The following is a 26588-nucleotide window of genomic DNA, read 5'->3' on the forward strand; positions in this document are numbered from 1 at the left end:
AAAATGAATAGGATTTACTTATGTGAAGAATGTAGAAAGGAGTTAACATAATTAGAATATAGACAGGGATATCACTGACATTTTATGACATTTAGTGTAAGCTGCTGGCACCCAGAAATGGTAAAATCTGATCAAGAGAGGGTGAACCCCAGACTTCCTGAGGGTGTGACTCATTTTCCAGACCTAGTCTTGTATCTCGGAGAAGGCAATGGCACCCCACTCCAGTACTCTTGCCTGGAAAATCCCATGGATGGAGGAGCCTGCTAGGCTGCAGTCCATGGGGTCGCTAAAAGTCGGACACGACTGAGCAACTTCACTTTCACTTTTCACTTTCCTGCATTGGAGAAGGAAATGGCAACCCACTCCAGTGTTCTTGCCTGGAGAATCCCAGGGACGGGGAGCCTGATGGATTGCCGTCTCTGGGGTCACACAGAGTCGGACTCGACTGAAGCGACTTAGCAGCAGCAGCAGCCTTGTATCTGGGTGTAGAGCATCTTCCCTGGGCCACATGTACTTCATCCATCACAGTGTGGGCACTGCCCTTCAGCACATGGCACACCCAGTCCCCAACTGTCCCCCGAGCCTGTTCCAGGTACACTCCTGAATCTGTGCTGTGGACTCAATCAGGTCAGCTGCCTTGATGTGTGTGAGTCATTAAACAAACCCCTGGACCAGCCCTGAGCCTCCTTCTGAATGGGTGTCCTGCCCAGCCCTGGATGAATCCCTGGATCTCAGGGAGGGGAGTTCTGATGGCTAGCAGAGGTCACACCTCACCCCCAACCCCAACTCCAGTCTATCAGTGGGGCATCCTAAGATACTGAAAAGAAACAGATGTCAGCTTCAGGTGTTTTTGTCACATTCTAAGAACTTTAATGGCAAAAGGAGAGGAGGACGACAGAGGATGAGATGGTTGGATGGCATCACGGACTCAGTGGACTTGAACTTGAGCAAACTCAGGGAGATAGTGAAGGACAGGGAGGCCTGGCGTGCTGCAGTCCATGGTGTAGCAGAGTCAGACACGACTGAGCAACTAAACAACAACAAGAACTTTAATTCCTGATAGTTTTGGTTTTCTTATTTTTGAAATAGTCTTGTTATCGTTTGGATTTCCTCAGTGATACAAGAGTTATTCAAGAAAGGATATGCATGTGTTTAACTTCCTCCTGGGTGGGTTTTTAGTTAGATTTGGACTTGATGTGCAGATCGCCTCTGTCCTTGCCAGGCTCCTGGTCAGTAGTAGTATGTACACTGAAGAACAGAGCCAGGTCAGGTTAGTGTTCCAGCTTCAAATGTGCTCCCTGGTAATGGCGAGATTTGAGACCAAGGCTTGAGTCTAAGGTCATAGCGAGACTTTCTGCTTCCTTCCCCTTTGATTGGCAGTAACTCGCCCAGTGGGGGAACAAGTTTATTTGCCCTCCTGGGGACAGGCAGAGAAGGTGGAAAGAGACCTGGAAGGGCTTTTGGAAGGCTCCACCTGGTCTGTCACCCACATGCAGCAGGAAGCTCAATGGGGCCCTTCCTACCCTGAGAGCAGAGAGGGACCCACTTTTAATTTTTATTCTTTATTTATTGGCAGAATTAAATTTGGGGCAGTTTATTTTCAAAAAAAATTTTAAAAACCTATTCAGTTGCTTATTCAGTTAATTTGTTATGTTTTAGATTCCAGTATTTTCATATTTCAGACATTTTTGGTGTGTTTAAAACTACCTTGAAACATTTTGGTCCTGTGTAACATTTTCAAATTATGAAAGCAAAAAATTTCAATAGCTCAGAGAGTGAAAGAATCTACTAGCTAAAAAGTATCTGATGAACTCACCAAACAAGAAGGAAAAGTGAATCCATCTCTTGATGCCCTTTACTTCCTCTGTAGTCACACTGGGCTTTTAATGTTAAAAGATAAGCCTTATGGATTTTGGGATCTCACCAGTTGGATTTGACATTTCTCGTCCTTGGGGTTTGTAGGGGTTTGTGGGACCAGGAAGAGAAAGGCACCTCCCTGGGTCAGTATAACGGCATTGTAGTTACCAACATGACCCAAACAAGCTCTCTTGGAATTTAACGTTTCCTTTTTGGTCTGATCTGATGTACTGGTAATGTTTGTAAATGTTCAGAGAACACTGCAAAATATGGGGCACTTTTTTCTTTCATTTGTGGGGTGTCAGTTCCTAAGTGTGTCCTGTAAAGTACGTGCCTCCATTCTTCTATAGTCTCAATTTCTAGACCTGTTTCCTGGAGCAGCTGCCTCTCACTGTATTTGGCACGACCTGCCTCTAGTTTTTCATGTGATCACCCAGCCCTCTTAGCCCTGGGTCCTGCAGCCTCCCAGATGAACTTTGCCACCTCTTGTCGTCTTTTTTAGGGGTGTGTCCTTGCACCTGGGGAGTCATTTCTGAATTCTGCTACACTTCCAGCAAAGAGAGGGGTCCGGTTGCTTCCCCTTCTGACCTCCAGGATGCTCTCAGCTCCTTACACAGGACTGTACAGAAAACACTGCCAGTCCGTGCTGTGACACCAACCACTTGCCTTGATCATAGTTGCTTTAACCAACACACTCATATATATATATGAGTGTTAGTGTTATCCGCACATGTTTGTGTGCATATGTATCTGTACACATATGTATGTATACACATACATGTACACACACACACCTACATATATACATCCTCGTGTATGTATAATTTGCAGCTAAAATTCCTCCAGGTTTGTGGGATGTAGGTAGCACTATCCCTGGTTTCACTCGAATGGTACCCGTGCCACAGTCTCCCAGCTGGAAGTCCCTCTGTCATTGGACTGCCTGCCTGCCCCATTCTCTGAGGCCCACTCCACCCTATCCTGGGAGTGGCTTTCCCTCTATTTGTTCTCCTAGAGCTTTTATCTTTATGCATGTGATTCATCTTTTTAATCCTGTATTGCCCATCGTGATGTTCTGTGTTGTTTTTCAGTCGCTCAGTCGTGTCTGACTCTTTTGTGACCCTCCCATGGACTGTAGCCTACCAGGTTCCACTGTCCATGGGATTTTCCAGGCAAGAATACTGGAGTGATTGCCATTTCCTTCTCCAGGGGATCTTCCACGTCTCCTGCTTTGGCAGGTGTATTCTTTACCACTGAGCCACCACAGAAGCCCTATGTTCATTATATACTTTATCTATTTAATAAGTAACTTATGCATCCTCTTTATTCATATACGTAAGACTTGTGCTTGTGAAAGGACTTGAGATAGTTAGTGGATTGATGTGAGGACAACTTGAAAAAAATTCTGGAAACAGTCAAGGTAAAGGCATCTCCAGCTCCCAAACTGAGCAACACTTTGCCAGGTAGCTGTGTTTTCTTTTTATTAAATTATGGTAAGAACATTTAACACGAATTCTGATCTCTTAATGGCATTTAATGTGTATAATATAGTATTGTTAACACAGTGTTGTACAGCAGGATTTAGTTGTCTTGCATAACTGAAGCTTCCCTTTCAAGGTTTCTAATAGTTAAGGCAAAATGAAATGTGAATTGGATTTCTTAGCTTTGAGCAACTATTCTTAGAAAAATGTGTTCAGACTCATCCATAGCTATAAAATCTAAACTCGTGATCCTCTTTAAAAAGCTCAGCTGCTGGTGTCATTTCATGGGCTTTTGAGTTTCAGTGATTTTAATAATACCCTGGAGTATGAGTTTGGATACTGAGACTCCTGCCGGACAAGAGTAATTTAATTCTCCTCACCCTGCTTCTTTATCATCATACAATTGCTCAAGTTTTTCTTTTCATTATCCTTATACCTCTTCTTCCTTTCCCCCAAATGTGTTCTAATTTTCAGACCAAGAAGTCAGACTGTTAAATCCATAAATGACCAAGAAGTCATTATTGGTATTCTTTGGGACCCTAAATTTCACAAACCCCTTAACAGAAGTTTTACCTGCACCTTCATGAAGAGGACCTGCTCATATTATAAAGATGCACATTATGATAGAACTTAGACTGTTAAGAACTTGAACATTGTTTGCATCTGGATATTGGAAGGGTGTCGTCTTTAAATATTGCTCTAGTTAAAGTAATTGACTAACATTTGTGGGTGACATATTGGATATAATGAGCCTGGTTATTTGGTAGCGTTGTTATGACTATTCTGATGGTTTCCGAACATTTCATATGAGAAAAGCCAGTGTGCCTGCTTTGGTGTGAGATGGATTCTGTGGCAGCAGTTGTGATTGTACCGAGAGACGCCAAGCAGCATAGAATCCACGGGTGAGCACAGTTCACCTTTGCAGGGAAAATTGACTAAGGATCTATGACTCCTGGATCCACTGTGGTCCTCCTAGAGCCAGGGTCAGGCCTAGGTGCAGCCTCATCCAAACACAAATCAGAAGGACTAGGGGAATGAAGGCTGCAGGGCTTCTTCCTCAGAGGACCCCCAGTAGAAAGGGCCCTTCTAGGACTCTCAGTCTGCTGGGTCTCAGGGTGGGAGCCCTCAGTAGCTTGAACGTTCTGCTGAGACCCTTCTAGTAACCAACCATCTGACCAAGATGTGAGCGTGGGCTTACCCATCTTCTCTCTCCCCACTCCCATTCCTCCCCTCTGTCCCAGCCCTGCTCCTTTTTGAGACAGACCATTCTACATGGACTTGTCTCTCACCAGACTACTGCCTGAGCCTCCTAACCAGCTTCCCTGTTTCCACTTTAGCTCCCCCATTGTCTGTTCTCCACCCAGAGCAAGAGGAGCCCTTTTAAAAGGTAAACGAGTAGCAGGCCAGGAGTCAGCCTCGGGCACTGTTACAGTGACTGAAAGAACATAACTCTGGCTTCAGTGCTGTTGCTAACTCACTGAGTGACCTTGGCCAGGTGACCTTATTACCACCTGCCTCCACTTCCGTGTCTGTAAGACTGCACACCCAGGGTGACATGGAGCCAGCAGTAAATGGGGCTTGAGATGCTCAGGCTCCCACCTCCCACAGAGATGGTGGGGACAGACATTGCCGACAGGTGACCCAGCAGAGACAAAGACTGGGAAAGGAGCTCAGTGGACTGAGGCCAGGGACAGGAGGGAAGGTCATGTCAAAGGTCCAGTTTACTTCACCCATGAAATCAGGTAATGCTTTTGCCTCCCTGGTGGCTCAGACGATAAAGAATCCGTCTGCGATGCAGGAGACCTGGGTTTGATCCCTGGGTCTGTAAGATCCCTGGAGAAGGAAATGGCAACCCACTCCAGTATTCTTGCTTGGAAAATCCCATGGACAGGGGAGCCTGGTGGGCTACAGTCCATGGGGTTGCAAAGAGTCAGACATGACTGAGTGACTAACACACCCACCCACCCCTCAACTCCCCCCCACCCTCAGAATGCTACACACACACTACACCCCCCCCAAAGTACCAACACACACACACACACCACCGCACCACACCACACCCCCACTCCCACCCCACCCCGGAGTGCTGCCCCTCCTGGCTTTGCAGCTGTCCATCGATTTTGTAACTAAAAAACAAAAAGTATCTTTGTGGACACTTCCTAATGAGATAGAGTGGGGTCAGCAAACTTCCTGTAAAGGGCCACATAGGAAATATTTTAGATGATGTGAGTCACCCAGGTCACTGTTTGGTTTTCCACCCTTGCCTGCACCCAGCTGTTAAAAATATAAAACCTATTCTAGGCTCGAGTACCATAGGAAAGCAGGCCATGGTGAGGTTTGCCAATCCCTCATGATAGGTGGTTGGAGTTGTATTTCTGTGGGACTCAGTTTTATTTTCTGTTTGAATGAAATGAGAAATGTGACGTGTAACCGTTTTATTTCTCCTGAATTGATCCTCTTGCAAAACTCCTGTTAATCACTGTAGTCATACCTCATACTCTTTCCCGCTTGTTTTCAAGCACATTATAAACCTTGAGTTTTAGAGCAGCTTTCTCGCAGCACAGAATCATGGTTCTCCAGCATGGCGTCATTGCTTTGTGTAGGAGAGCCCATTTAAAGACCATTTTGAGCTGGGTGGGCCCTTAAGTCTGCATGGACTCTGGCAATAATGCATTTTTTGTGTGCCATTCCGAATATAGTAAGGTGTTCATTTCCTGAAGTTTTCTCCTATCAAAACGGTTTGCCTTTGCATAGACATTTGATTCAACCTTCAGTTGGGCTGATACATTTATTCATGCTTCATTTCTAATAGCCAGATGTGAATTATTATGAAGCCCGGATTTTATAGTATTATAAACTTTCTGACTGCTTAGTTATAAACAGGCTAAGCTTGGATACAACTGATCTGTTGTAGAAACTGTCACTTCCTCTGCCAGCATCTCCTGACCTCCTCTTGCTTTTCTTCCAAACCATTATTGTCAATAAACTTACTCAGTGCCACCCACTTTCCAATTTTTTTTTTTTTTTAATACTCTATAGTTTCAACATTTAGCAAAGTTCTCAAGTTGACAAGAGTAGTAGGTCTTGGAAAAATTGTCAAAAACAAAATTGATAAGCTGGTGCCTGGGTATCTCTGGCTTGGTTAGATAGTACCTGGGTATCTCTAGCTTCTATCTCTAGCTTGGTTTCTTTATATCTGATATTTGGGGATCACTGGCTGCTGAGAAGCCAGGAGCCTTGGCCTGGGGTGAGTGCCCTTTCTTGACAGGATGTGATCTGAGCAGTGGAATAGTGTGTTCATTGAGAACAGATTCAAGAACTGGCTCTGCCACTTTCCAGCTGCGCAATGTTCATCACCTTTTGAACTACTCTAAGACTTGGCCACCTGATGTGAAGAGCTGACTCATTTGAAGAGACCTGACACTGGGAAAGATTGAGGGCAGGAGGAGAAGGGGACGACAGAGGATGAGGTGGTTGGGTGGCATCACCGACTCAATGGACTTGGCTTTGGGTGGACTCCGGGAGTTGGTGATGGACAGGGAGGCCTGGCCTGCTGCGGTTCATGGGGTCGCAAAGAGTCGGACACGACTGAGCGGCTGAACTGAACTGAAGACTCAGTCTCCCCATCCAGAAAGTTGGGCTGAAAAAGAACCTTCTCCATTGGAATATGAGTTCTAAATGAGTTAATACTTGGTTGGTACAGAGTGACATGTGAGTATTACTGTTATTTATTGAGAGAAAGTATGCTTTTGCTGATACATTTTTTCCAAAATCTTTTTTCCTGCTTTTATTGAGATACAGTTGATGTACAGCACTGTGTAAGTTTAAGGTGTACAGCATAATGATTTGATCTGCTTGTATCTTAGTTGACATCCATCAACTCATTCAGATAGGAAAAGAAAGAAGAAAAAAGTTTTTTTTCCTTGGGATGAGAATTCAGGATTTTATTCTAACAACATTTATATCTTTTAAAGCAATGTCAGTTATAGTCATCGTATTGTACATTACATACCTAGTACTTAGTTATCTTATAACTGGAAGTTTGTGCATTTTGACCACCTTCATTCAGTTCCCACTTGCCTTATCTCCTTCCTGCCTCTAGTAACCACAAATCTGATTTTTCTATGAGTTTGTGGATTTTGGTTTTGTTTTACATTAGTCCACATATGAGTGAGATCATGCAGTATTTGTCTTTCTCCGTTAGACTTAATGTCCTCAAGTTCCATCCGTGTTATCACAAATGGCAGGATTTCCCACTTTTCTTATGACTGGATTATACTTGTCTGTATGTCGTCCACATTTTCTTTATTCATTCGTCTGTCAGGGGACACTTTGGCCATTTCCATGTTGTGACTGTTGTAAATAATGCTGCTGTCAACTTGAGGGTGCAGATGTCTCCTCAACATAATGTTTTTGTCTCCTCAGGATATAGTCCCAGGAGTGAAATTGCTGAACCTTGCTGGTAATATTAATGGATAACACTGCATGTGGAAAATCTTATATCTGACATGCTTTGTTCATTTAAATTTTCTCTCCAGGCTTTCGTGGAGGCCCAGAACAAGATTACTGTGCCGTTTCTTGAGCAGTGTCCTATTAGAGGTTTATACAAAGAGAGAATGACTGAATTGTATGACTATCCCAAGTATAGCTGCCACTTCAAGAAAGGGAAAAGGTATGTGAACTTGCTTTCATTTCATTTTCTTTTTGCTTTCCTTAAATTTTACAGTACAAATTCCAAACAACTTACCAGTTTATAAACATTATAAAATCAATTCATTTCTATGCTTGACTATGAAAATAGTATTTTTTTTTTTGGTCTGTTGTCCACATTCTTAAAAGAAGGACTAAGAAATTTGGCAGAGATGTGTCCTAGGATGAAACTAGACTGTAGGAAGTAGTTGTTATCTTGTGGCTAGTAATTGGTGAGATAGCATGATTCATAGACAGCAGTGGGGATTTATTTGCCTCTAAAATTAATCCTCTTTGGCTTATGCTACATGAAAAGACTTTATTAGATGCCTTTCTTCCATCCAAGAATGGCAGTAGGCCAAGAGGGAGCACCCATTAATTCACCTCTCTTGTTCCTCTCCTTCTGACACTCACTTAAAACATAGCCTCTTGTTCGCCTTTTAAGTCTTTTTGGAACCACTACCACAGATTCACTTTAGAAATTATTAGACTCCCCCGACACAGAAATCAGCAAAGTATGCTCTGCATGCCAAGCCTCGCCCACCTCCTATTTTGCAAATGAAGTTTAAATGGCACACAGCCATGGTCATTTGCTTGTGTGTTATTCATGGCTGCTTTATACCATAACTGCAGGATTGAGTCTGTATGGTGCCCAAAGCCTAAATAATTTGCTGTCTTGCTCATTACAGAAAAAGTTTGCCCGCCCCTTGCCCTAGGAGCATGACTAAGGAAGGGAACTGGTACATTTTAGCAAATCTGCTGTCTTCTCCATTGAAAAGAAAAAGTTACTGCTTTACTGAATATCAGTTTTCATTTTAGCATATAAAGCAGCCTTTATTTAGCTGATGTGCAGAATCACAGTGAATTGTTTTAATACCTAAAGCAATTCAAGTAACAAATTCTAGGTACAGGGAGCTGGTGGGACCTTCCACTGTAGTCCCCTGGCACAGCCTATGTGCAATTGTAGCTTTGTATGTTGTTTTTCCTTTTGTTTTTATGTGTTTGGTTTTACTCCACAACTAAATAAAGACCGTCTCTGTCCCCCAGGTATTTCTATTTTTACAATACAGGTTTGCAGAACCAACGAGTATTATATGTACAGGATTCTTTAGAGGGTGAAGCCAGAGTGTTCCTCGACCCCAACACACTCTCCGATGATGGCACAGTGGCACTCCGAGGTGAGGGCTCCGTAGCCAGGCCTGCGGGAGTCCTGGGGCCCGCGCTGACAGCTCTGATGTGGGTGCAGTCGTCCCACCCTTGAGAGACCAGACAGTGTGAACCATATTGTGAAACAGAAGCACATGCAATGTCGGGAAAGCTGATTTCGGCACAGTATATTTAGAACACACGAGTGGTCACACCTTCTGACAGCATGAAGCAGAACTAGAGAATAATTCACACCGGACCTAAATTAGCTTCTAGGGCTTCTGGGATCTTGAAGTATCACCACCACTTTCTGTAGCATCTCTGCGACCTACCTGTATTTGGAAAAAAAATTAATTCTCTTCCTAAAGAAATTTAAGTTGTACAAAGAATGTTTTAACTGTACATGTAAAACAGGAAAGAATATGAAGTCTACTTCCTTGATAAGAAAAACTGATGAGTTTTAAAATTTAGTTGATTGTTATGATGTTAGGATTAAAAGTATAAAACACAATCTTGTAGAAATTAGACAACTTGATCCTTTGTCCCCTGAGGATGAATAAGTTTTGCTATATGCAAAAATATGTATTCAGCTGCTGTATGTCTCCTAAGTAACTTCCCCCAAAATAAACTCCAGAGTCAATAAGATTACTCCAGTTTTGTGCCATAAACACCCAACTTTAGGGTAAGAATATTGTCTATACACTGTATCTATCTATGATTTACAAATTGCACACTCTGAGAATCATCACTGACTAGTATTCTAGATGTTTAGTTGAGTTGGCTCAGCATATTCTATTTTTGAAAAAGCACAAGTGTAGATTCAGCCCTACAAAATTGAGCAGTTGGAACTCTGAAGTCCTGTAATCGATTAGATGGAAATTAAAGAGCCCTGTTTCAGCAGATGTGTGCAAAGACCCCTTTATAAAGTCAGTTAGTCATTTAGTGCTTCCTCTTCCTCTCCCCGACTAGGCTTATATGTAAATGATGATCCTTAGTCTAATTAGTACTGAGAGTAATCATAATCAGTATTGGAAATAAGACGCCAGCAAGTTTATTGTGAGTATTCTTTGTTAAATTTGATCTTAGAGTTGTGAAAGAATTTAATACACTGATACTGTGCAGTAATATACTCTAAATAGAAACTCACTTCATTTTAACCAAAGTCTATCTTGCAACTCACCCAGAAGGACTTCATTATAACAGGCTCTTGTTTCTCACTTCAATAATACATTCCAAAAACTTTTTTCTGTAATGTTTGTCACATACAGGCCCCGATGGATAACATGGTAAATTAGACATGGAACTTGGTCTCAGTCTTTGAGTTTTCTGAAGACCATATTATTGGAGAAGGAAATGGCAACCCACTCCAGTATTCTTGCCTGGAGAATTCCATGGACAGAGGGGCCTGGCAAGTACAGTCCATGGGGTTGCAAAGAGTTGGACACGACTGAGCTGAAACTCCAGTACTTTGGCCACCTCATGCAAAGAGTTGACTTATTGGAAAAGACTCTGATGCTGGGAGGGATTGGGGGCAGGAGGAGAAGGGAACGACAGAGGATGAGATGGCTGGATGGCATCACTGACTTGAAGGATGTGTGTTTGAGTGAACTCCGGGAGTTGGTGATGGACGGGGAGGCCTGGCATGCTGCAATTCATGGGGTCGCAAAGAGTTGGACACGACTGAGCAACTGAACTGAACTGAGCAACTAACACAACAACAGACATTCAGATTCTTTTCATAGTGTATGATTTTTTAAAAATATACATTTTAAAGTCAAAATATTTTATTTGCATTTTCCCTGAAATTTTTAAAATTATATATAACTTATGCAGACAAAAAGAAATGAATATTTACTCCATTACTTTCTTGACCCTTTTCTGTATTTATATACATATGAGCCTGGATGCTTTATAGGAATTATAAATGATTAATAAATAGGTTTTATGAAATTTTAACTTTATTTTTCACTCATAGAAGTTCCTTTCAAAATAGTAGGAAACCTCTGAAAGTAGTTTGGTTTCTTAGGATGATTTTCAGTCTCCAGTGAAGGTTAGCAGACATCATAAGAGGATATCTCTGGTGCCTGGTGCCAAATATTACACATTCTTTATGATCATAAAAGCCAATGGAAACATAAATATTGGTCAGGAAGCATCCCACAGTGGTTAGGACGTTCAGTCTGTGACAGCCCCAGAGAGTGGGGCGTGGTGCGCTCGTCCATCTGCGGTGTTGCTTGCCTTATTTTTCACTGTCACTTTTGAAATATGCACTGCGTGAGTCTTCACTGCAAACCCTCGGGCTTCATTTACCTGGGCTTTTGGTTGTCAGATGGTGTGAATGTTAATCCTTGCGTGCTAGCAATTCTCAGAAAATGAGGTCGGAAGGAGTGATTTCAAGTAGTTTGGAATCCATTCCAAAAATTAGATAATGGTTCTAGTTTAGTTCTGTTACATTCAGTCATTACTCTAGAAGCAGTTTCCTTCCTCCCTTTCCCCTCCCTCTGAATATAAATAAAATATGCTGAAATCCCAGATGAGCTCTGCTTTTAAATGAACTACTTATTGAATTATAGAAAATTTTAAATGGAAGCATCTTAGTGGTCATATTTGGAAAGGTTAGAGAATTTGTCCAAGGTCATAAGACAAATTCCTGCAAGTCCTGGGTGAGCCCCAGGATTCTCATTACCAGTTTCCTGCTCCTCCTGTTGCCGCTTTCTGCCTCCATATGTGATGGGAAAACCCTTGTCAGCATGGCGGACAGTGGGCAAGGCTGGGAGTTGAGTTCCCATGTTCACTGACAATTTCTCATGTGTCCCTTAGGCTATGCATTCAGTGAGGATGGTGAATATTTTGCCTATGGTCTGAGTGCCAGCGGCTCCGACTGGGTGACCATCAAGTTCATGAAAGTCGATGGTGCCAAAGAGCTTCCAGATGTGCTTGAAAGAGTCAAGTTCAGTTGTATGGCCTGGACCCATGACGGGAAGGGGATGTTCTACAACGCATACCCGCAGCAGGATGGGAAAAGTGATGGTAGGTTGCGACTTGAGATGAAGCACCTTTTTCATGAAATGAAGTGTGTCTCCACATAACTTAGAGAAGAAGCTAGACCCTGCATAGAGGTTGCTTGGTCTAGAACCATGTTTCCTTGAAGGATGTTGTATCTGTTACCATTGTTGTGTAACCGATCTGCCAAAACTTTGTGGTTCACAATAATGACCATTTATTTTTGCTCGTGAGTCTGCAAATTGGCCAGGCAGTTCTGGGTGTAGCTGAATTCTGTCATGTACCTGTGATTAGCTGCCAGTCAGTTGAACATGTCTGGGGCCTCCATGATGCTCCATGTGGTCTCATCCTCTAGCAGGCCAGCCCGGGCTTGTGTGCACAACAGCTCTTCAAGAGAGAGCCGAAAGGCACGACCTCCTTAATGCCTGGGCTTGCTCCTGGAACATCACTTCACTGCTTTCTTTTGGCCAAAGCAAGCCACAGGGCCATTCAAGGGTAGGGAGACAAATACAGGGAATTGTGAAAAATTGGAGCCATTTTTATTGCAGTGTCTATTCTTCACAGATGTAGTCTCTCTCCCAAGAGGGTCATGGAGAAAATGGATTTTTTAAAAAAATAAAACCGACTTATTTAATGAGGTTTAATGAGTGATGATAAAGTTTTACAGTAATCACATCTCTTCCTCTCAGAAGTTGCAGGTCATCTGTTGGTCACATTTGTCTTGACACTTTTGTCCTTGTTAACTTCCGGGGCATGTGTTCTCCTTTTGAGTTGCACAGAGATCCTGTTATGTGCAACTGGTCCCCTTTTTTCCCTTCACCTCTCACCTTCCTAGGTAGGAAGGACACTATAGCTTGTACCTTACTGGTACAAGCTGTCAGCATCATCTTCTTTATGCTACTCCTTATTTCCATGTGGTGTAAAGCATTTTCATGTTGTCTTGGTTGGTCTTTACAGGTGGGTTTTACCATCTCTTTGCTGAAGATTTGGAGCTGGGGTGCAGGGTCTCAGTTACTTTTTGCAGTGTGTGGGCTAGCAGGAAGCAAGGCTAGTCCAGTGCTTTCTCCTGCACGTGCTGTCCCCTTGCCATGAATTGCTATATCGTTGGGGATACATGTTCTTTTCTCTTTTCCCCCAAGATGAGTTGGGAGTGAGTCTATTATGCTTTTCATTTTTTTCAGCTACAGTTAGCTTTTGCTGCCTTTGATTAGATTACTGTAGTACCTTTTTCTTAGTTCAACCAATGAACTACAGGAGGAATTAAGAGTAGGCTTTTTATTCAAGGATGCTGGCTAAAGAAAGCTCTCTGTGCTCTGTGTACTGAATTAGCTGCCTGTGTTAAGAGTGCTACTGAGTTAGAAAAGGGTTGTTTCCAAGTCCCAGGAGACCAAAAAAGTTTATCACTAGCTGTTTCTTGTTAGAGGACAGTGTTACTAAGTTAACTTCTGGAAAAGCATGAAAATTATTATTTAACCTCAACTTCCATTGGCAGAAATAGTTATAATTAGTAACCGTGGTTGATTTAAGAAAACCAACATCTCCCAGCTGTAATTTTGCTGTCCTCTTGTCTGGAAGACCTCAACAGCCTCTCAGCTTGTGTGGTAGAGGACTTATTGAGTGAGGCTAAGCAATTCTGGTCCTGTGTTTCTTACCAGTGTTCCTAGAAAGCCCATGGAGAATCACCAAGTACTGTAAAACTTTTTTTTTTTTCATGTGATGGTATCCTTTTTCTTTTTTCCTTCAACATTTTATCAACCTTCAACATTTTATCAAACATCCAAAATCAGCAAATATGTGTGATTATTTCTAGGGTGATAATCAACTGATACTTAACCCTCTGTTTTTTTTTAAATAGACTTAATCTTTTGTTGTTGTTGTTATTCAGTATTTTTATGCATTATAAAAATAATCATCATCATAAGTCATTACCATCTGTCACCATACAAAGTTATTACAAATAGTTGACTAAATTCCCTGTGCTGTACATTGTATTCTTGTGACATTTATTTGGGAATGGGAAGTTTGCACCTCTAATCCTGTTTACCTATATTGCCCATCCTCCCACCCCTCTCCCCTCTGGCAACCACCAGTTTGTTCTCTGTAGCTATGAGTAGGCTTCATCTTTTAGAGCAGATTTAGATTACACCAGAATTGAGTAGAAGGTACCAAGATTTCCCATATACCCTCTGTTCCTTATCCATGCATAGCCTCCCCCATTATCAACATCCCCACCAGAGGCTACAATAGATGAGCCTACATGGACACATCATAATCACCCCAAATCCATAGTTGACATCAGAGTTCACTCTCGGTTTGGGCAAATGTATAATGATATGCATCCAGCATTGTAGCATTTTCACTGCCTTCATAATCCTCTGTGTTCCACCTGTGCATCCTTCCTTCCTCTGCCAGTCCCTGGCAACCACTGATATTTTTACTGTCCCTATAACTTTGCCTTTTCCAGAGTGTCATATACTTGGAATCATATAATATGTAGCCTTTCAGGTTGACTTCTTTCACTTACTAATGTGTATTTAAGTTTTCGCCATATGTTTTTGTGGCTTGGTAGCTCAGTTCTTTTTAGCACTGAATAACATTCCATTGTCTAGATGTACTGTAGTTTGTTTATCCATTCACCTCTGAAGTACGTCTTGGTTGCTTCCAAGTTTTGGCATTTATGAATAAAGTTGCTGTTAACCCCTGTGTACAGATTTTTGTGTTGATTTAAGTTTGCAGCTCATTTGGATAAATACCAGTGAACATAGTTTCTGCATCTTTTATGTTTAGTTTTGTAAGAAACCGCCAGACTATGTCCTGAAGTGGCTGTACAATTACATTTCCACCAGCAATGAATGAGAATTCCTGTTATTCCACATCTTGGCCAGCATTTGGTGGTGTGATGTTTTCTGGGTTTTGGCCATTCTAATAGGTATGTAGTAGCATCTCCTTGTTTTAATTTGCAATTCCTTGACACATGCTGCAGAGCATCTTTTCATGTGCTTATTTTCCTGTATCTTCTTTGGGAGGCTAAGGTCTGTTAAGGTCTTTGGCCCTTTTTAAAATTTGTTTTCTTATTTTGGTCTTTGTTTTCCTATTGTTGAGTTTTTAAAATTCTTCGTATATTTTGGATAACAGTCCTTTATCAGATGTGTCTTTTGCAAATATTTTCTCCCAATCTGTGGCTTGTCTTTTCATTCTCTTAACAGTGTCTTTCATGGAGCAGAAGGTTTTAATTTTAATGAAGTCTGACTTAACAGTATTTCTTTCATGCCTTTGGTGTTGTATCTAAAAAGTCATCACCAGACCCAAGGTCATCTAGGTTTTCTTCTGCGTTATCTTTTAGAAGTTTGGGGGGAGTTTTTTTTATTTTTTGGACCACACAGCATGTGGGATCTCAGTCCACCAACCAGGGATCAAACCCCATGCCCACTGCAGTGGAAGCATGAAGTCTTAACCACTAGGCCACCAGGGAGGTCTCTCTTATAGGAGTTTCTTGATTGCATTTGCATTATAAAGCCTGCAATCCATTTTGGGTTAATTTTTGCAAAGTGTGTAAGGCCTCTGTCTTGATTCATTTTTTGCACGGGGATGCCCAGTTGTTACAGCACCATTTGTTGAAGGGACTGTCTTTTCTTCACTGTATTGCCTTTTTTCTTTATCAAAGATCCATTGACTTTGTTTATGTGGGGCTCTCTACTCTGTTCTCTTGATCTGTTTGTTCTTTTGCTAATACCACCCTGTCTTGATTCCATGTAATAAATCTTGAAGTTGGGTAGTGAAGGTGCTCCAACTTTGTTCTCTTCTTTGAATATTGTGTTGGCTCTTCCAGGTCTTTTGCCTCTCCACGTAAACTTTAGGATCAGTTTGTCCATGTCCACGAAATAACTTGCTGAGATTCTGACTGGGATTGCACTGAATCTGTAGATCAAGTTGAAAAGAATTGACATCTTGACAATATTGAGTGTCTTCCATAAGATATTGAGTATATCTTTCTGTTGATTTATTCTTTGATTTCTTGCATCAGTTGTGTAATTGTTGTCCTATATCTTACACATATTTTCTTAGATTTATACCTAAGCATTCCATTTGGGGAACTGCTAGTGTAAATGGTATTGTGTTTTTAATTTCAAATTCCACTTTTTCATTGCTAGTATATAGAAAAGTGATTAACTATGGTATATTGACTTTGTATTGGATAATCCTATAACCAGATACTTAGCTTTTTAGATGCTTCTAGCATTGTCTACTGTGGGAAGAATAGATTTTCTTAAAATTGTCAGCTGCGTTTCAGTGTACATTTTTAACCCCTTCAGGCACAGAAACATCCACCAATCTCCACCAAAAGCTCTGCTACCATGTGTTGGGGACTGATCAGTCAGAAGATATTTTGTGTGCTGAGTTTCCTGATGAGCCTAAGTGGATGGGTGGAGCTGAGGTATTGTACTACCATGAAATTTTATCCACAAATAGCATCTGTCATGGATTGTGTATATAAATATTCTCTTTACATGGTGATCCTTATGGATAGTGGAAAAGAAGTTGAATATTCTTTTGTTAAAAATATTAGACCTCAAGTGTACTCTTAATAGCGAAGGTGATAAATCTTTTAAAGGTAATCTCAACATAAAAATCTCAGTACTAAAAGTAATACATGCTTATGGTAAAAATGTAAAAGTACAAAGTAATGCAAAGTAGAACATGAATATTTCAAAACTTGATCCTAATCTCAGAGATGAAAAGAGTTTTCGTCCAGAAGTCTCTTTTTACACAAGTGAGAGTGAGGGCGAAGAGTGTTTGCTTTTCTTTTTTATACAGCGGTGCTCTTCATGCTTCTTGTTTACTTGTTTTTACATTCAAAAGTGTGTCTTTTGGATGTTTACGCATCTCACAGATGGTTCATACCTTCCCGGTCTTGATAAGAAAGAGCCTCTGGTGAAGTGATACATCTTTGTAGTTACTCTCCCAGATTTTATTCTGCATCTTGAGAATCAGCTGTTAAAAAAACTTAAAAATGCTTAGAATAAGAATTAGGCTTTTGTCAGCTCATTTATATATATATATATATATATGAAATATATATTTTTTAAGATATAAAAGCATTCTCAATGTTTTCATATAGGAGGGCTATCACCCCATTCTTACTGGGAGTGAGCGATTCACTAGAAACTTTTTAGTCCATTGAGCCTCTTATGTCTTCTCTGGGATATAGTTAGAACTTTGGTATGAAAGGGCATTTTAGATGTGAACTTCTGAACATGGGTCTGATTCACTGGGGGATAGAATAGGAATCCACGGTATTTCAGTCCTCATTCATTAATCCACTTTATTCCACATTGTCCTTTTATTTATTTTGTTTCTCTAGAACCATAGTTGGCAAACTGTTGCCCACAACTGAAATCTGGCCTGCTGCCAGCTTTTGTAAATAAAGTTTTCTTGGAACACAGCCACACCCCTTTGTTTACTTACTCTCTGTGGCTGCGTTCAGGCTATAATAGCAGAGTTGACTTGTTGCCACAGAAGGCCACGTGGCCCAAAAAGCTGAAAATACTTTCTTGCCCTTACTAGAAAAAGTTTGCCAGACTTTAACACAGTGTGTTTACAGTGAATTTATAGGACTTATATATTATCACCTGAAGTTATGCCCTTCTTTCATGCTTTGTCTTCCCCACCTAACTTCCCATCCTACAAGCTTTTCTTGTATAGTTACTGTTGTCATTTTTCTCACATATTTGTTTCTGTGGTTTTTCTGACTCTGTAGATTATTATACTAAGTTTTCGTCTTGGTCCAGCTTCTCCTCATACCTAAGGCTTCTGCATTCTGCAGATAGTAGGTATTTATTTATAAAATGATATAAATTTGTGTCTTCATTTGAGTAAAACAATTAGGAAGGTAAATATACTACCCCAGAAAATGTCATGTTAGTTCATGTGTTTCTTTTCACCTTTTGTGGGGAGAGATGTTGATGAGAAACATTATAGCAGATGTATTTTAATAAAGGTAAAATTATTTTATTGATACAATGAAATACAACTAAAAGTAAGTTCCAGAATATTGATCTTAACAAATTAGTCTGAAAGAAAACAATCTTCACTGCAGAATACACATGTAACTCCTTGCTCACATCTCTTTACTAGCATTTAATTGAAGCAGCTAGTTTTTTTTATTTGTTTTTGTTTTTAAAAATCATGGTAAAGTATAGTTAACATAAAATTTATCAGTTTAATCATCAACTAAATTTATCAGCTTAATCATTTATAGAGTACAATTACACTAAGTGTGTTCACATTATTGCACAACCGTTACCCCTGTCTGTCTCTAGAACTTCTTCATCTTGTGAAACTGAAGCTCTGTATGCATTAAATGATAACTCTTCATCCCCTCTTCTGCCCAGGCCCTGGTAACCACCATTCTACTTTCTGTCTCTTTATATATTTGACTGCTCGAGGTACCTTATGTAAATGTCATTATATAGAATTTATCCATTTGTGATGGAGACCTGGGTTTGATCCCTGGGTTGGGAAGATCTCCTGGAGGAGGGCATGGCAACCCACTCCAGTATTCTTGCCTGTAGAATCCCCATGGACAGAGGAGCCTGGCAGGCTGTCGTCCATGGGGTCGCAAAGAGTCGGAAACGACTGAAGCAACCGAGCACAGACTTGGCATAAGAGCTTCAAGGTTTATTTAGATGTTATAGCATGTGTCAGAGTTTCCATCATTTTAAAAAGTGAATAATATTCGATTGTGTACATGTACTACACTTTGCTTATCCAGTCATCTGTAAGTATGCTTGGGGTGTTTCCACAGCACGATTGTGAATAATGCTGCTATTAGTAGCCAGTTTTTAAAAATAACAGTCGAAACATATCGTATTTGCATTTAAATATATATATATATATATATATATATATATATATACATATTCAATTCTGTGGCTAGGCAACTGAAAGGAAAAGCAAATTTAAATAGTTTGAGTGATCCTTCTATCATTCACTCAGTAGGTATTCACTCTGTGTAGTTCATCTAGTATAATCTTTACCATAACCTTTAGAGGACAGTGATCATTTCATTGCATAGACAAAATAAAATACCTGCGAGTATGATTAGCTTGCAAATCTACGGTTGGAATTGCCTGCTGGGTATGTTAGACCCACAGCCTGTATCTTCTTAATCAGCATGCCCTCTACCTCCCTTGACAAAAGGTAAGAGGTCATGTGAAAACAGCAGGAATGACCATTTAAAGAATGGTAGTAAACGGAGAAGGCAATGACACCCCACTCCAGCACTCTTGCCAGGAAAATCCCATGGATGGAGGAGCCTCGTGGGCTGCAGTCCACGGGGTCGCTAAGAGTCGGACATGACTGAGCGACTTCACTTTCACTTTTCACTTTCATGCATTGGAGAAGGAATGGCAAGCCACTCCAGTGTTCTTGCCTGGAGAATCCCAGGGACAGGGGAGCCTGGTGGGCTGCCATCTCTGGGATCGCACAGAGTCGGACCCGACTGAAGCGACTTAGCAGCAGCAGCAGTAATTGGAGAGCTGCATCTGTATTGCACAGAAGCAATAAATGAAGTTGTTAAATAGAAAAACAGAAATTCATGAGATGTGTCCAGTGAGTCCTGAGGAACTTTATACTGGATGAGCGCCCTGATGAGCGGATTGTGCAGAGGAAGTCGTAAGCAAACCGGTAGGCTTAGTAGACACAAACTGCGTGTAGATTTCATTAAGCTGTATTCCAGCTGCTTGAGGGATTTTGTTAGATGTCACCCTTTCAGTGGCCGGAGTGAGTTGGGCAGGTCCTGCTGAGAGGAACTTCTGGCTACATGAAAGAATACCTTCGTCCCTTAAACACGGATGCTATAGTTCTGAGCCTACAGAAGCCTGGGTCTACCCTGAATTGATGATTCAGTTCCAGGTCAGAAAAATTTAGGTTGTGCAAAAAGTCTCAATGTGGGAGTTTCTTGTACCTGTCAATGAAGTGTGATAAATCCCAAGACAGTCCAAGAAACAGGTGTGCTATAGGCTGGCTGGACCAGAAGTACCATGCCTGGTGCAGAGCTTGCTCAGGGTGTTCACTGCACGTGAAGCAGATGGTTTCCTAACAACCCCACCCCCAACTCCTTTTTTTTTTTTTTAATTTTTATTTTTTTGCTGCACTTTGTGACATATGGGATCTTTTAGTATCCTGACCAAGGATTGAACCTGTACCCTTGCAGTGGAGGCATGGAGTCTTAACCACAGGGCCACCAGGAAGTCTTCTAACAGTGTTTGTTTAGTGACCTGCACCTTAGAGGAAAGCAGTAGTCCCAATCATAACCACACTCCAAATGCACGTGCTGTGGTTGTTACTTTTATTTTTCAATAGTTGCCTTTTGTGTTAGTTACTCAGTCATGTCCAACTCTTTATGACACCATGGACTGTAGCCCGCCAGACTCCTCTGTCCATGGAATTCTTCAGCCAAGAATGCTGGAGTGAGTTGCCATTCCCTTCTCCAGGGGATCTTCTGGAACCAGGGATCGAACCTCAGTCTCCTGCATTACAGGCAGATTCTTTACCATCTGAGCCACTGGGGATTGTCATTTTGAATCTAGTATTTTGTGAATACACCTAACAGCATCACTCATTGGAGGATCCGTCACTCTAGTGACAGGGGTGGACTGGAGCACAAATCAGGAGATTTTAATTTTAGTCCTGTCTGTGTGGCCTTGGGCAGGTCACATCAGCTCTCCAAGTATGTTTTCATGGTGCTTTAGATTCTCCAGTGGCCAACGGGGGAGGAGTTGGAGAAGGGGAAGGGAACTTTTACTCCTCTGGAGCTGTTTGTCCCTGTCTCCTCGTGGCTCTCAGTCATGACTGGTGCCTGGCACCAGCTCTTTGTGGCCTTCTTTTGCAGTGAGATCCCCTCAATTCTGGGAACCTCTGGACTTTGGAACCATGCATTCCCTCGTGTGAACCTTAAATTCTGGCTGACCTTGGCCATCATCCTCCCTTCCCCCAAACCTTCTCCTCTCAGCAAAATTCCCTTGAGGTTCCTGCCTCTCTGCCGCCCCTGCTTTCCATCCTTTTTCAGCAGGGACCTTTCCAGGTGCCTGGAGCTACCTACCAGCTGCCCTCCTGGTGCCTCTTGTTCCAGGGGAACCCATGTCCACCGGTCCCTCCATCCTGGATGTGCAGGCAGTGTTCAGCACTGCCCTCCTCACCTGCCAGCCCAGGCCTTGGTCCCTGCACACCTCCAGCTGCTGGGATCACAGAACTGCAGCTGCCTTATGCCTCCTGGGTGTAACATGAAACATACCTGGCATCTGGCTTGGAGGGACAGTGATGTCAGTTATTATGTAAGGTAGACTGTGAGGTTTCTGTTGGAGGGCAGGGTTGTGGGAGGGTAAGAAAAACCATGTTTTAGAAGATTCTTTTGGACACCCTCCACTCCACCGCCCCACGCCACCCCAAATCTATTTTAAAGTGATTTGTAGAGCATTAAAAACACACATGCACACAAAGCAAGCATTTTGAGACACTTCTCCCAGCAGAGGGTGCTCTGGAGTATAGATTCTGAAAACACATCACATCCCTTTAGCAGGGACTAAAGAGAAAATGCCCAGCCTCTTTGTGATATACAGCTGAATCCTACACTGAGGACCTAATTCTGTTGTACCTAATTCTTGGGGGAAGTTAGGAACGGGGGAGGTTTGTTTTTTAACAAAGGTAATCCCTTGGGCTTCTCTGGTGGCTCAGTGGTAAAAAATCCTACCAAGCAGGAGATACGAGTTTGATCCCTGGGTTGGGAAGATCTTCTGGAGAAGGAAATGTCTACCCAGTCCAATATTCTTGCCTGGAGAATTCTATGGACAGAGGGGCCTGGTGGGCTACAGTTCATGGGGTCACAAAGAGTCGAACATGACTGAGCCACTAAACAACAAATACTGATCTTAATGTTTATCACATGTCTGCATAAACCATCTTCATATGTTCACTGTGATCCCTAGTAATTAAGATATGCATATACAGCTGACTCTTGAACAGTGTGGGGGTTAAGGGTCCTAATAACTTAATCAGATTATTAAGTTAGTATCCTAATAACTTAAGAACTTTGTATCCTAATAACTTAAGAACTTTGTATATGTTGTTCCTCCATGTCCACTATTTACATCCACAGATTCAACAAATCCTGGTCTTTGTCGCACTGTAGTATTTACTGTTGAAAAAAATCCGTGTGTAAGTAGAGTCATCTTACTAAAGGGTCAACTGTGTTTGTGTACATGTTTGTATATGTTACACATATGTCAACATGTAAAATCGTTACCTAATGCTTAACTCTTTGTGGGCACTCAGGATGTACATTTCTGTACTCCCCCTTCTGCTGCTGAGGTTCATGCACATAAAGATCCTGCAGACGCTGGTGTGCCCGGCGTAGCCCTATAGGGCAAGCGCAGTCGAGTCCAGTGTTCCTCAGGAAACTCTGCCTCACCTGCCCCTTTCTTGTTGGATAGTTTTGGGCCTGAGCATTAACTCTTCGGCAGCTCTCTTCGTGGTCAACACAGTTCACGTATTTACTCCCCAAATACCTGGAAGCCCTTACCCTAGGTCCACCACTGTGCCAGGGTCAGGTGGTACATAGGAGCAGAGATGGGCAGGCTCTGGCCCTGATGGAGGATGTTTGTCTGTAGTAAACTAATTTTTAAGTTGACAGAGAGGCTTCGGGCGGGGGGTGATCCATGACGGACTTCCCATCATGTTCAGTTTGTGTGCCATTTTAAAGATACCCTTGTCCTCTTGACCTTAACTTTGGTGCTTGAACCTGAGGCTGCCGGCATATGTGCTGGTGGGTGGCCCTTCACCCCCTTGTGCTGTCCCAGGGGTGTACTTTCCCTGGCTCCTGAAGACGGATTCCGTCTGTTCATCTCAGGAGAAGCGGTCCTTGTTTCAGTCCTAGGGGTACTCCTGATCGGACCGTGTGTGTCCAAGGCTCACCACTCTCGTCCTCTCTTTCACTGGCACTGCATGAAGCAATAAGCTCCGTCATGCTGCTAGACACGCAGGGCAGAGCGTGGTGGGGAAGGCAGAAAGCCAGGAAGCCAAACTAAAGACCTGGATGTGAGAAAGGCTGCAGGGGGCACTGCTCTGAATTCATGAAACAGCTTCTGATGGGGGAGAATTGTTTTTGCCTTAGAAAATTGGATTTGTTGATCATCACTTTTCTCAGCTTCTCAGCTGCCCCCAACCACCACCCTACAGCTCAGTAGGGGAGAAAAGAGAACAGTCAATTCTTATATAACCAAGCTCATGTGCCAGAGAAACAATCAGGTAGATGAGAAAGAGTGACTATAACACGTTGAGACCTCTGTTGCTCATTTTACTTTGAATGTGTTTTCTTTTCTTAGAATGTTCTGATATATCTGTTTCTGGCATATGCAACAACATATTCTAGAGTGCTGGGGTTTCTTTCTTTTCTCCCTCCTTGCTGTGGTAGCACCCAGTATTGGGAAAGCTGATTTCAGGACTACCCATTAGAAATGTTTATGTCAGTGCTTATCACACTGCTTATAAATGACCACCCGGTGTGTCTGCTGCTGATACTGTCTCCTGTTTTTATAACAAATCCATAATGAGTCCCATAAATGAAAAGCTGTCCCTTTAGGTGATTAGTTTGACATTTGAAAGTTTTCCTAGATTATGTTTTGGAAACATACATAATATTAAAGAGAAGTTGCTATGATTCACAACTACTATGAAAAGAATCCAAAAGAGTCTATGAAATAAAATTGATAGTTTTTTGCTCTGAGAGGAACATGGTTAGCTCTCAAATGCTATTAAAATCCATTGTCACTCCTTTTGTTAATTTCCCAGGCAATTTTAAGTCTCGCTGCTTTTCAGTGTACTTTTCTTATACATGCAATTAATTCTTTGTGGTAATATATAAAAGACTTTTCTCACTTTGAAAAAGTGCATGTACTTTCAAGTTATGAAAAAACTTCCTCCACCCTCTTCTTGTTGGTTTCTAAGTAGAAAAAATGATGTATATTAAAGAGATGTCATGTCCGTGAAGATTTGGTTATTAACACAAGACTATGTAACCATGGAGTCCAGAAGCTCTAGCATAAAACAGTTAAGAGCTTTTTTTTTTGAAAAGGATAATAAGTTTGATGAAAGTCCACATATTCTGTATATATGTAAATATTAGTTATGTGTCTTGATGTTTTGGAAGACAGTTTTGGAGATAATTTAAAACATTAAGGTTGAGAGTTTAAAACATTAAGAAGTGATCGTCTGTCAATTTTCTCTTAATAAGAGGTGCATGAAGAAAAGCTGGCTTATTCAGGTCATCTGGAAAGCCCAGCTGTTTTTTTTTTACTATATTGAGACTAAAAATAACCAGATTCATCTACTTCAGGATTTTTATGCTAGTAATAAGTTTATTGTTTAAAATACAAAGATCCTGTTCTCTAGAGAAATTGCTATTGTCAGTGTATTAGTTTAATTTAACACTTATTTTGGTTGATTTCCTATTTTTTTAAAAAAGCCTCAAATGAGCGAGTGGTAGAAATGCTGACTGCTTGTGAACACAGAGCAGCCTGACCCAGACTCTGGTCTGAATGGATCGCGGTGACACCTCCGTGAGGTGTCCACTCAAGAAATTCCGTAAAAACCTATTATTTGGGGCTAGATTCCCTGAGGTTTGTCCTGGTTCCTGCTTATCTCTAAATTTCATGTTTGCTGGCAGCTGACTGTAGGGATTGTATTCCCAAATGTGCTGAGTCATGTGTGTGTTGGAACAGCACATGTGAATCTAACAGAATAAAGTATAAAATACATACGCCATTGAATAGTTTGTGTGATGTTTGTGTGATGTCTGTCAAAGGTTTCCTTGGTAAATATACTGTCTCAGTGAGGCTCCGTACCACAGTACACACAGTTAAATTTTCTCAGTGAATTAATGTGGCTTCTTTAATGAAAGTATAAAGTCTGATAACCCCATATTTTATGCCCTTCCTTTTGATAACTGGAAATGCACATGGCAGCTATTATTGACTGGGTGTCCCTCTTCAAAACCAGAAGCCTCACTTTAGAAGGTTTCCTTTGAATAGTGTTAAATATGTCAGGATGAGAAACCAGGTGAGATAATGCCTTGCATGGTGTCACAGGTCAGGTTTAGTGGGAGTGCTTTTAAAACATCTGCCTATGCTGGGGACAGAGAAGCCTGGCCTGCCGCAGTCCGTGAGGTTGCCAAGAGTGGGACACGACTGAGTGACTGAACTGACTGATGGTGGGGAGTGAAGGTAGAAGGGGAGAAGTTGAGTAAGTCATGACAGGGGTTTCGGCCAACCCTACAGGGAGCTCCTATGAGCTACGTTATTAGCACTTCAGCATTTGCCTAACTAGGAGTGAGGGATTGGGGCTTTTGTACCTCTGCATGTGGGATGAGCCCAAAAGAATATGTCCTTGGGAGGACAAGGCCCTGAGGTTCTCAGCTGAGTGCTGTCTGTTCCCAGCGCCCCGCAGCTAGGGGAACGAGTGCTTCAGCAGACTGCCGCGTCCACTACAAATGCTGCTGTCTGTGAGGTGTGTACTTAAGAATGAGTATGTTAGGTATAGCTCTCTGAACCAGTACTGTGTCATCATAGCAGTTGTGAGAATGGGAAAAGTCAAGCAACCATTTTTAGAGGAATTCTGCTTTTCTTTAAAGAACTAGTTAGAGACCATTCCTTCCCCCAGACCTTTTCCGATCTCACTCTTCTTTCCAGCGCCCCTCCCTGTGAGATTTCTCAGTATTAATGTTTAGAGTATTACTTTATATCTGTGCGTGAATGTGTGTGTCTGACTTTCCCACCTGAGCCCTCGATTTCAAAGCCCTGTCCTGCTCTGATCTGTGTGTTCTAGAGCCTGGCTCAGCTGCAGGAGACTGTCAGTAAATGTTGCTTGAATAAACAGCCTCAGCTCTGACTCCCCTAAATAGTAGATGCCTGTGGTTGGTGGCACATGTTAAATTGTGTCTTCGGTAAAGGAGATGGAAAGTTACCTGGCAGCGGATTCTCCTGTTAAAACCAGCTACAATTTATGACAGTTTTATCTTCAACCTCATCTACCCCAGAGCAAGGGAGGATGGCTTTTGGCTTTGTTTTTTTATCTTTCAAGGTCATCTGGTTATGGATAATGAATAGCTAAGTACCAGCAGATTGCCAAATATTTTGTACCTTCCCTAGTGGCTTAGATGGTAAAGAATGTGCCTGCAGTGTGGGAGACCTAGGCTCAACCCTAGGTCGGGAAGATCCCCTGGAGAAGGAAATGGCAACACACTCCAGTTATTCTTGCCTGGAGAATTCCATGGACGGAGGAGCCTGGTGGGCTGCAGTTCAGGGGATCACAAAGAGTTGGACATAATTGAATGACCAACACACTTTCTGTGAATACCACATT

The 26588-nt window shown here is 41.9% G+C and overlaps 1 protein-coding gene across 1 annotated transcript in view; it reads left to right on the forward strand.

Annotated features, from left to right (window-relative positions):
* PREP (prolyl endopeptidase) overlaps nucleotides 1-26588 on the forward strand; it is a 129757-nt gene that overhangs the window by 18496 nt on the left and 84673 nt on the right. The window contains exons 3-6 of the mRNA XM_070376537.1: nucleotides 7874-8007; nucleotides 9072-9202; nucleotides 11991-12200; nucleotides 16487-16608. Coding sequence (XP_070232638.1) covers nucleotides 7874-8007; nucleotides 9072-9202; nucleotides 11991-12200; nucleotides 16487-16608 — 597 coding nt within the window. The remainder of the gene's footprint in view (nucleotides 1-7873; nucleotides 8008-9071; nucleotides 9203-11990; nucleotides 12201-16486; nucleotides 16609-26588) is intronic.

The sequence above is a fragment of the Bos mutus genome, chromosome 9, assembly GCF_027580195.1.
Source record: "Bos mutus isolate GX-2022 chromosome 9, NWIPB_WYAK_1.1, whole genome shotgun sequence".
Classification (NCBI taxonomy): Eukaryota; Metazoa; Chordata; class Mammalia; order Artiodactyla; family Bovidae; genus Bos; species Bos mutus.